Source organism: Vombatus ursinus, unplaced genomic scaffold (assembly GCF_900497805.2).
Source record: "Vombatus ursinus unplaced genomic scaffold, bare-nosed wombat genome assembly UNPS02009205.1, whole genome shotgun sequence".
NCBI classification, from domain to species: Eukaryota; Metazoa; Chordata; class Mammalia; order Diprotodontia; family Vombatidae; genus Vombatus; species Vombatus ursinus.
In genome coordinates, this window is record NW_020948983.1 from 16,579,353 (window position 1) to 16,591,599 (window position 12,247).

The following is a 12,247-nucleotide window of genomic DNA, read 5'->3' on the forward strand; positions in this document are numbered from 1 at the left end:
ATGGAGAGTAAAGACTATTATAGTTGGAGTCCTCAACATATCTTTTTCAAACTTGGGCAAATTTAATAAAAAGATAAACTAGAAAGAAGAACCTAAATAGAATTTTTTTAAGTTGGATATGGTAGAGCTCTGGTAATTACTGAGTTGGAATAGAAAGGAATATACAGGAGCAGCTAGGTGGCACAGTGGACAGAGCACTGGCACTGGAGTCAGGAGGACCTGAGTTCAAATCCGGTCTCAGACACATAACACTTATTAGCTGTGTGACCCTGGGCAAGTCACTTAACCCCATTGCCTAGCCAAAAAAAAAGGAGTATATGTATTTTAGCTGTGCAAGGAAGCTTTATAAAAATTGACCAATTATCAGGGCCTGAAAACATCACAAACAAATGTAGAAAAGTGTATATATTAAACACATCCTTCACTGAACACAACACAATTGTTGTTGTTCATCCTTTGTTCTTGAAGAGAACCAATGAAATCATAAGGGTGATGTCTTGAGTTACTCGTGAATTGGACTTAAGTGAGACAGAGAGGCTCAATCATCAGACTCACTCATCTAGAGTCTTCAGAATCCAGTGGTAAGATAAAAGTCAAGATGACTGGTAAGGGCTCACTATATTATATTCAATAAAAAGCCTTTTAAGAAAGGAATGAAATGGGGCAGCTAGGTGGTGCAGTGGATAGAGCAGTGGCCCTGAAATCAGGAGGACCCGAGTTCAAATACAGCCTCAGACCAAACACTTGACACTTATAGCTGTGTGACCCTGGGCAAGTCACTTAACCCCAACTGCCTGAAAATTCAAAAAAATAATAATTTAAAAAATTTTTAAAAAGAAAGGAATGAAATAATTGGAGACTACTAAATAATTTAATCCTTAAGAATTGGTGGTTCAAAGTAAAAATCATAGAATAACTAATTTGTCAAATTAAATAACAACAATAAGACAACATACCAAAACTTTTGGGATATAGCCAAAGTAGTCCTAGGAATAAATTTATTTTAATGAATACTGTTATCAACAAAAAAGAAAAATAATAGATCAATGAATTAGGTATACAACTAAAACAACTAGAAAAGCAACACCTCAAAAATCCAACTAAACACTAAAGCAGAAATTTTGGAAATCAAAGAAAAGATGAATGAAACTGAAAACAAAAACACCATTTAGTTTATAAATAAAATTAAAAGCTGTTTTTTTTTCTGGGGAGGGGGAGAGACTAATCTGATTTTCCTTAAGGGAGTCTAGCTTTGAAAAGAAGGACAGATATAGAATGATATATTGAGATGACAGAGTCTTATGAGGGATTTTTAAGGGTGAGATGACATTTTACACAGCACTTTAAAGTTTATAAAACATTTGTCTCATAACAATTCTCTGCAGTAAGTAGGGCAAATATTATTCCCATTTTACAGACAGGAACAATATACATTTACAAAGTACTATAGTAAGTGGAAAGTTAGATGCTTATCTGGTTAATTCAATGTAGACTGCCAGTAGAATTAAAGTCAATCTAAATTCTTTTTTAAAATAAAATTTTTTGGATTTGAATTATTAATGATAACTGCCTCAATGCTCTGCTTCCTTTTTTCTGTGGAGACATAATTCTAATTGTCATACTAATGTGGGATCCCCAAATTAATCATTCATGCTTCACTATAAGAAAAACAATTAAATTACCCAGATTTAGTAATTATCAGTAATATTATATACATTGTGGGAAAAAGAGATAAATGAAGCAATCTTTCAGTAGTATACTTTATGCCTTATAGAATTTTCTCTATTCTTTCTTCAGATTTACCTTATTTTTGTGTAATAATACAGTTGGATCATTAGTGTTTTTTTAATCCTAGAGAAAATTCTGTGATCCTATTTTTCTCTATACAATATTTTAATCAGCCTGGGTATAAATGGAAGAAATATTATAGCTATTTCCATGTAAAGCTAATCACTGGGGAAATGGCTACTATATATATTTCAGTGTCTAGTTTTGTTAGTGAACTGGTTTAGTGTGACTTGCTTTTTAGATTTTTTTAATATATTGAATTAACATATGAAACACAAAAATAGCAGAGTAATAGCTTCTCACTGTTTTTCAATTTAGATTACAAGAAGAGAAAATGCATTTTCAGCTGGATTTGACGGTTCAACTCTTGCTTACACAAGGACAAGTGGAACTGGAAAATTTCCAATTTCTATTCAATTTCAGAGACTCCATTCTCATTAACAGGGTTATAATTGAAGATATAAATAGCATAATCCGGGTAATTATGAATTTTCAGAAAGAAAAACACAGTAATTGCTATGCAAAATAAGTATAAAGTATATTTTCCTTGCTTAATAGCCACCCATTTTTCCTACTTTCAAAAAACTTCATTGAAATCTTGTTTGTATATCATCCCTGTTTTCATATTATTTCCTTCCCCTGACCTGGTGAAGGATCTTTTGTAACAAAGAATAAGAAAAGGAAAAGGAAATAAGAGCAGTTTTCTACCTACACATCAACCAAATTTAACAAGTATATGCAGTGTTCTTTAGCTCTGTAAAAAGGAGGTATGTTTTCTTCAATTCTTTTCATTCTTGGTCATCATAATTACACAACATTCAGTTTCATTTCTGTGTTCTTTCCATTAAGTGTATACAGTTTTTCTGTTCTAATTAATTGGCTCCACATTAGTTTATAGGTATTCCCATGTTTCTCTGAATTCTTCATACTCATTTCCTACAGAGTAATAACAGTGTTCTCATTTACCACAATTTGTTTAGCCAATTGATGGGCATCTTTTTTGTTTCCAATTCTTTGCTAGCACAAAACAGACTACTATATTTGATTGTATATGGGACCTTTCTTTCTATCTTTGACCTCTTTGAGGTCTCAGAGTCAAAAGGTATGGATATTTTAATTACTTTTTAAAAAAAATTCCAAATTATTTTCTAGAATGGTTAAACCAATTCATAGCTCTACCAACAGCATATTAGCCTGCCTTTCTTTTGCTAGACTGTAGAATGTGGGGAGGGGAGTAATGTGTAGGAAGACTGGAAAGGTAAAAAGTAAAAAGCTAGGTTGCAAAGAGTTTTAAAGAAAATATTTTGCATATTTTATCTCAGAGAGCCATTTGAGTTTATTGAGTAGGGAGGTGACATGGTCATATCTATATTTTAGGGAAATCATTTTGACAGGTGCTTTATCCAGCATTCCCTAAATTCTGGGGTTCTTGCCCCTGACCTTGAGTTTGAACAGCCTTCTCGGAGAGGAAGAAGACAGAATGCAGGCAACTGAAGAGAACCTACTTCCTGAGTGGCTGAGGAGAAGCCATTGTAAGAGTTGATGGAGGCTCATCTGAGTATAACCCTGAAGTGATAGCTATTTCTCTGCCACCAGCAACTACAATTTGGCTCCCCTCTCAGACCACTTTAAGGGTTTCTCTTCTAAAAGCACATTCAAGTTCAAGAACCCAAGTGTCTAGGGAATGGTAAGTGAACTTCCCTATGTTCAAGTAACAACGTGTCTGTCAATATTTTCCAGACAACACTGTTGTGGGTAGGGCCAAAATGCACGTTATATCTATTTGACCATAGAGGCAATAGGAAGCTACTGGAGTTTGAGTAAGGAAGTGATACAGTCCCAAGTGAACTTGAGAAAAACCACTTTGGCAGTTGTATGGGGACATGGATTAGAATGGGGAGAAACTTAAGGCAGGGAGAGCAATTTAGGAGACTACTGCAATAATCTAAGTGAGAGGTGATGAAGGCCAGACGTAGAGTGATGGTTATGTGAATGGAGAGAAGGAAGCATATATGAGAAATGTTGTGGAAATAGAAATTACAGGGTTTTGCAACTGATTTGATATGTGGTATAAGTGACAGTGAATAATTAAGAGGTAATCAGCAAGTGTTTGTTAAATACCTACTATATACCAGGCACTGTGCTAGGAGCTGGAGATAGAATGAAAAAATCCCCACTGACAATGAGCTTACATTCCAATGGGGAAGATACAAATCTACATAAAAATATATATAACATAAATATAAAGTTAATAAATGCAAAATCCACTAAGTACTTAAATACAAGGTAGTTTGGAAGACAGAGAGCTAAGAGTTGGGGACAATCAGGAAAGGTTGACCTCATGGTTGCAAATTTAGGCAACTTGCCTTTAACAGTCACAGGAAAGCTGGAAGAGAAGCTGAGGGGGAGATAAAAATTCTATTTTGGATATGTTGAATTTGAGATGCCTCCAGGACATCTATCCTTTCCCTATGTTCTAATGTAAAATTGAAGTCAGAGTATTCAAATATATGCTAATTCAATTTAGAAGTTCTTAATTTGGATTTCTTTTTGAATTTCTCCCCTTCTTTATCTTCTGAAACATAATGACATATGGGCTAAAATTAACTTCATACTGGTCATTTCCATCATGAGCACTCTAATACAACATGACCAAATATACCCTGAAATGTTTCTTTGGACACGTAATTAAGCCAACTCTGTGAACTTCTTTATTTTCCTCTTCAAGAATAACTTGTGATCTATCCCTTCTACTTAGCTACAATTTCCTTATCTTCTGATTTCATTTATAGTGAGACTTCTGATTGACATAATTCAACATACTGTTCACTTGCTGATCACTTGTCAGAGATCTCACATTTAGGGAACCAGTAGCTAAGTTAATGATCTTTTTCCTCCCCACCACTCTGTCCAAAGCAGGAACAGCATTAAGAATTATTTTGTAATTTTCTTTCTTTAATGGATTACCATGACTAAGATATTAGTCAACTTTTGATGATAAATTTCCTTATATTTAGCCAAGCTGGTCCCCCCAAAAGAAGACAGAATCAGTTGCTGGGGAAAATATTTGAACACTTTCCAGAATAGTAGAGCTTCTCAGAGCTTGTGCTCTATTGACATATCGTTCAAGTATTTACGGTTACCCATTTGCCTCAATGAGGCATCTGGGTAAGGTTGTTCTTAATCTGAGCATTTAGCATAGGGAAGGTGGATGACCACTGGTGACCCAGGAGATGTACTCTAAAAATGCGCAAGAGAGGAAAAAGATTTCACTTTTCCACCAGCCTGAAACTCTATTTTTGTCCCTAACAATTAAATTTATTTACCCAAAAATGTCTTTTCTCTGATCTTAGTTCTTTTTTTGTATTTTCTGTTGATTTGTTCCTGTTCTAAATTCTTTTGATATAGCTTCAGGTTATTCATTTTTTTTTTCTCTTTCCATCTTATTTAAGTACTATGAATTTCCCTCTGCATACTCATTTGGATGAATCTCATAGGCTTTGAAACATAACATCATCTATTATCATTATTTTTGTGTATTTTTTGTAATTTTCTCTTTTTATCCGCTGTCATTCACAACCATAGTCACTTTTCAGTTCCCTTATACCTCCCTTTCATCAAATCATTACTTGATCCACAGTGTGGGATAGTAATTAGAGAGCTAGCCTTGGAGCTAAGAAGACCTGTATTTCAAATTTTCCCTCTGACACATACTGACTGTAAGACCTTGAGCAAATTAATGTCTTAAGAGTCCTAGGCAATTTTCTATGACTATAAGTTGCAGAGGGTGCTGACCTGTATAGCGTTTCCTCAGAAGCTCTGAGAAGCTCCCTATATCAATGAAATCACAGGTCCAGTTCCAACTCTTAGTTGCAATATGATTTGCATATTTAGTGAACAGAATTTCTGCCTTTCTATGTTTATCCATGTTTTCTTGAATTTTTGTGTAACATAAGTACTTAGGGAACAAAAAGGCATAGTCTTTCCTTTCCCATTAAATTCCTTCTGCAAATCTGTTACATCTACCTTGTTTAATACTTTAATTGCGTAATTTTGTTACATATATTATAGAGTGAAAATAGGATGCTAAAGTTATTCTCAATTTCTTAAAGTCAATTTTTCTTCCATGACTATGGTTTTCTTTTACAAATTTTGCTATAGAAGTATTGTATGTATACTTAAGGTTGATACATTCTTATTTGGCATAGACCAATTTAGTAATAAAATATCTGTGTTAATCATCTTTAACACTTTCTGGTTGAATTAAATTTTGGCCCATATCATTAATATCTCTCCTGCATTCTGTAGTTTGGCAATAGCATGGTAATTTTAGAACACACTTTCATTTTGACCATATTTGTATTTCTTAATTTTAATTTAATTTTTCTCAATTTTCCTTTTTTAATGTTTACTCTTAAGAGTTTGTTTTTTATTTAGTGACTTTTGCATTTTGTTGGTAGGTTCAATTCATTTGCATTTAGAATTGTAATTGTTAGGTTTGTTCTTCAGTCATTCTTTTGGAAGATAAAAATGCATTTTCTTATGGTAATTATTATTAACCCCAACTTAATAAAGCCACTCTAAATAAATTTCTTCTCACATTATTAATTATGTTGTTGTTCAGTCTTTTCAGTCGTGTCCAACTCTTTTGTGACCCCATTTGGGGTTTTCTTGGCAAAGATACTGGAGTGGTTTGCCATTTCCTTCTCCCGCTCATTTTACAAATGAGGAAACTGAAGCAAACAGGTTTAAAATAAGTGACTTGCCCAGGGTCACACAACTAGTAAGTGTCTGAGGCCAAATATGAACTCAGGAAGATGGGTCTTCTTGGCTTCACTCCCTGTATTCTATCCATTGAGCCACTCCCTTTATCAAAGAATAGGAGCTTTGGTTTGGAATTATGTTCTTTCTTCTCCTTTTAAAAAACTTTTAGTGATTTAGCTCCCCATCCAAAAAATGAAAAATGCTCTGAGAATTCTCATGCTTTTAAACAACTATTTGACATCGATTATTTTAAATACTTCTCTTTTTGGCTGGGATGCTTTTTTGTTCTATGAAGACTTCCTTGAAGTAGGTATGTCTCTCTGTAAATCTGCAAAGTCTGTTTGTTTCTCAAGTATCTTCTCTCCTGCCATGATAAATCAAGCCTAATTTTGCTGAGTACATCATTCTGGATCCATGAGCTATGCTTCTTTGTAAATTCTATATTCCAATTTCTTCAGTACTCCTTGAAAAGTCTTTTTATATGATCCTAACTGTTGTTCCTTGTTAAGTGATTTTTAAACTACTTCTAGCAATTTGTATTATTTTTCCCCACATTATAATGTTAGATAATCATAAAGTGTCTAGGAGAGTTGAATCCTGAGTCCTTCCTTTTCAGCATCCTGTGGCTACTGTTTATATTTTGCTGCCTGTTTTCTTAATTCTAGAATTTTTTTCTTTAATGATTTCATAAATTATTCTGTCCATCTTCTTTTGTTTTTCTATTTCTCTTAGATGTAACTAATCCAAAGACTTGCCATCTGTCTTCTAGGTCTTTGATTCTGTGGTTTTCCAATAACTTAGACAATTTGGTGATTTTTAAAAGTTATTCTGCTTTGGGTATAATTTAGTTTTCTGCTGTAGGAAATCTGTTCATTGCTTCTGTGGACTTCCTCAGATTTTCTATCGTATTTTTTTTGGTCACATTCTTAGCATCTTTTAATCTTGCTTGAATTCCATGTGTATTTTTTTTTACTTCCTATAACATCTTTTATTTGAGCTTACATTTTAAAAATAATACTGATTCTTTCATTTCTTTGAATATGACATTTGCTAAATGGAGGACTGCTCTCAGGATATCTTACATGATCTCTTTTTCATTGCTTCTGATACTTTAGCTTATTCACCTGTTCTAGTATATTATTAATTAAATCAGCATTCTTTGACCTACTCATTTTAAAATGTTGGTTGTTTTTTAAAGTCATGTTTTTCTCCTCCATAGAATTTCTGCTAGGTTTTTTTTGGGGGGGGTGTCTTTTTGTGGCATATGTGAGAAGCCTGGCTTCCTCTTCAATTCTTTTACTCTACCTTCCCTCAAGTTGTTTTATATATGTGCCCCTCTGGGTCAGTTTATTTGGGATGATAAGAAGATATGGTATGCCCTTATGCTTTCAGGAAAGCGAGGACTATTCCAAGTCATTAAGATGCAAGCTTTCTTTCCTCAAATTATTCTTTCTGTCACTCAACTAGAGGCAAGGTTTCATGTACTTTCAGGAAAACTGAGTTTAATTTTATATGAGAATTTTTTTCTAAATATATGACAACAATTATAGGACTAGTATTGATGGCTGGAGGTGGAGTTGGTAGAACCATCAAAAAAGTGTTCCATTTCTGTCTGGAAGGTCTTCACTACTTCTTATGAAAGCTATTCAAGAATTCCGTCCCTGGTCCTACTTGCCCTCCCTCTACCTTACCTTCTGTTTGCCATTCCTTTTCCTCTATCTTTTTTTCTCAGGTTGGGGTATAAGAAAGGGTGAGATGATATCCTAAGTTGGCCTAGAAAGGAATAGTTTTCGATGTATGATCCTGATTAGAGAAACTAAGATACTGTGAATAATGTGAACTCTCAGGGAAAATTTTCGTATTTTGTATTTCATTTTTTCTATTCCAAACCCAACAGGGGTCTACTGTATGACTGAAAGCAATAGTACAAATGTACTGCAATACTCTTTCTGAGGGGATCTGTTTTTGTAATGATTACTGCATTGTAATATTGGTGAGGTCTTTTTTGCAAAAAGTTACATTTTTAAAGTTCCACAACATTTCTATGATCTGCAGAAATATGTAAGCTAAATATTGGAATATTTTTTTGGTTGTTGTTGTTTTTTACAAGTCCCAAGGTCAAAAGAAAGTTACCAGAATGGTAGAAAGTAAGGATTTCCACAAAGGAATATTTCAGATTGAATGGGAACATAAGAAAATGGAGATGGAAATGGAAGATTTAAACCAAAAGGCTTGGGATATTCAGATGCTGTTTCTTTCAAGAGATCGTCAAAAGGTAATTACTCTTTTGCACATATGGTATTTTTCACCATCCACGTGGATCCAGTAGCATTTTACAAAAAAATCTTCTGATTATATAATTTCATTCTACAAATCCCTGGACTACAGGATACAGATGATAATATGAACAATTAAATGTAAACCATAATCACTACATACACATCTTAACACCTAAAGTAGGTAGAAATATGTCATGGCAAATTATCTTTAGATTCAAACGACAATGACACATATCAATAAGCATTAAGTGTCTACTATGTGCCAAGCACAGGTAGGCCCCAAAGATACAAAGAGGGAAGTCAAACAATCTCTGCCTGCAAAGAACTCACATTCAGGAGAATCAGGATATAAATACATATCCTGCTATACAAAATATGTGCCAAATAGATACAATTTGATGGCACCAATAGCTAGGGAGATCAGAAAGATCTCATATAGGAGAGGACACTTGAGCAGGATCATGAGGGAAACTAAGGATTCTAAGAGGCTGAAGTGAGGAGGAAGTGCATTCTAACCATGGTAGGACAAGCCAGTGCAATGACTTAGAGAGAGGAAATATAGTACTATATATGAGGAACAAGAAAGAGGTTAAGTTGAATGTGCCAGAAGGAATGTAAAGAAGAGTAATGCATAAGGAAGTTAGAAAAGTACATAGAGGTAGGTTGGTTGTGAAATAATTTAAATGCCATAGAGAATTTATAATTTATCCTAAAGGTAATAGGGAGACATTGGAGTTTATTGAGAAGAGATATGACATGGTCAGACCTGAACTTTAGGAAAATTACTCTGGCAGCTCTGTGGAAGATAGAAAACAGAAGTGGGAAAGACTTGAGGCACAGACATCATGGATTATAAGCCAATAAAGTAAACAGGAGGAAATCCAGGAGATAACAGTGTCAACAAAATCTCAGAAAGGAGATCATATCTGGGAGGAAAAGGTAGTCAACACTGCCAAAGACCGTACAAAGGTTACGAAGGATGCGGATTCCAAAAAAAGTCATCAGATTTGTTAATTAAGAGTCCAGTGGTAACTTTGGAGCCAAAAGTCTCAGTTAAGTGATAAAATCAGAAGTTATATTGATAGTGCAAGTGGTTGAGAAATGAAGGAAAGGAAGTGGAGGTATCCACTGTTGATAGCTTCTTCTAGGAGTTTGGTTCAGAAAAGGAGAGACAAGGAATAATAACTAGAGAGGGTGCTAATAAATCTTTTTTAAGCATGAGAAAGCCTTGGGCATGTTTTTAGGTAGCAGAAAATGAACCAGTAAAAACGGGGAAAGGAAGAAGGATGATTGTAGGGGCAATGTGAGGGAGAAGAAAGGAAAGGATGGGATCAAGGAAACAAATATAAGCATTGTCCTTGGCAAAGAGAAGTGACATCTCATCACTAGACACCGGAATAAAGGAGGAGAGAATGAGGATAATGTAAGAGCTTATAAAATGCAAAGCAAAAAAAAAAAGGGAGAAATAAATGGCCTCTATTTTCTCAGTAGATTATGAGTTAAGGCTCTCAGATGAGAATATTGCAATAGAATAGAATATTCTAATAGAATATTGCAGAGGGAAGAGAAGGTACAGTCATTTTGGGGAACTGGGTAGAGAATCAATTAAGGAGAAGTAGAAGGGCTTCCTTGATGCAATGAGACCAAGCTGAAATTAGATAACACAAATTTGTATCGGACTTGGTTCAGTTCAGATGTGTGACTTTCTCCAGCTCTATTCAGCAACATGTGATTGATTAGGAGTAAAAAGGACAATGTTGGGAGTAATACAAGATTAGGGTTTGGCAAAGTGTGAGCAGCAATAGGACAAGGGAGATAAAAATTTGAGAGCAGAAGATAGAGAAGGGTTAAGCTGATTAACTAAAGGGTGTGTATTGGAAAGAGAATAAATTGAAAATAGAGCAGGGGTGATGACTCGGAAAAGTACTGACCCATGAAGGAATTAGAGATCATAATGAGGACAAAGAATAGGTTTAGGAAGAGAGTAAGGCATAGGAAAAGACTGAATGATAAAAATTTATAATATACTAATTACATAAATAACAGACTATTAACTAGTTAAATTGGTGATTTAGCAATGATATATATAAGTAAAATAAGTGAAACACTAGTGATTTTTTTACGAGTCAAAAAAACAAAATAATGTGAGGCTTTCATGTATATTAATCTCATCTTTCTTCCCACTAGTTCCTAAAAGAACCAAACTATGAGCTCCTGATTGGCTACCAAATTGCTATGATGGAGCAGAATATGGCTATTATAGATAAGGTAAGAATCAACCTTATTAGTCATTATGTTATAGTTTCAGAGCATTGCCTTATTCCTCTTAGAGAACTGCCTACGTTGCTAAGGACTTTAACTTGCCCAGGGTAACATAATATGTGTCAGAGGTAGGACATGTCCCCGACCAGGTCTTGACTCTGAGTCCGGCTCTCCGTCTACTATTCCACAGTACAACTCTCTAAGATTGTAAGCGGCAGGGAAATGCCAGCTGGCATCAGTAGCAGGAGTTTCTTTATAAGGGAGTTCCCTATGTCAATGAAACCACAGGTTCATAACTTCTATCCCAAATCCATCTAATATCATAAGTTCTAAAATGTTTCAGGGTAAAATTAATGGTTTTAATTAGCTGAAATTTCAATTCATGTCAGCAAATATTTATTAAATATTTTGTGCATAAAGTTCTGTCTTAGGTACTAGGGAGACAAGAATGGGGGGAAAAACCCAAATATCCTTCAAGGAGATTTTATACTTACTCCACTGGGAATAAGGTAGGAGTAGGCAATATAAAATATATACAGAAAATAACAAGGTAATTTGAAGAGAGAGTGCCAACAACTACAAAGAGAGTAAGGCTTCATGGAAGAAAAAACAATTAAATGGAGCCTTGAATAGAAGGATTCATAGAGGAGATTTAAAAAAAAAAGAGTACATTCTAGGCATGGAAGATAACTTACACAAATTGATAGAAGCAAGAGATGGAATATCAATTTTGTCAAATAGTCCAATTCGGCTAGAATGCAGAGTGTGTGTGAAAGGAATTAATTTGAAGTAGGGTTGGAGAGATACGTGAGCGCCAGATTGTAGAGTTCCATAAATGCCAAACTGAGGAGTTCATATTTTATCCTAGAAGCAATAAGGAAGTCCTGATGGTTCTTAAGTATGGGAATGACATCATTAGGCCTTTGCCTAAGGAAGATTATTTTGACCCCTCTTGTACTGGAGAATACAGGACTGAAAACAGGACCCCTCAAGAGGAGATTAATCTGAATGACAGGGAGAACGGCAGCATGTTCCACAAAAATAGAGAAGTTTGAATCCATGGGAGCACATAGGAAGACCAAAAGAGAAATGTAGAAAGAGAAGATAAGAGGATCCAGGCCAGAACCTTAGGGGACACCTTAGGAGGCAGTGGG

At 34.7% G+C, this 12,247-nt stretch overlaps 1 protein-coding gene across 1 annotated transcript in view; it reads left to right on the forward strand.

The window, feature by feature from the left end:
• Nucleotides 1-12,247, forward strand: part of LOC114035635 (cilia- and flagella-associated protein 43-like) — a 156,102-nt gene that overhangs the window by 141,997 nt on the left and 1,858 nt on the right. Inside the window, exons 34-36 of the mRNA XM_027851936.1 lie at nucleotides 2,107-2,266; nucleotides 8,663-8,827; nucleotides 11,019-11,099. Coding sequence (XP_027707737.1) covers nucleotides 2,107-2,266; nucleotides 8,663-8,827; nucleotides 11,019-11,099 — 406 coding nt within the window. The remainder of the gene's footprint in view (nucleotides 1-2,106; nucleotides 2,267-8,662; nucleotides 8,828-11,018; nucleotides 11,100-12,247) is intronic.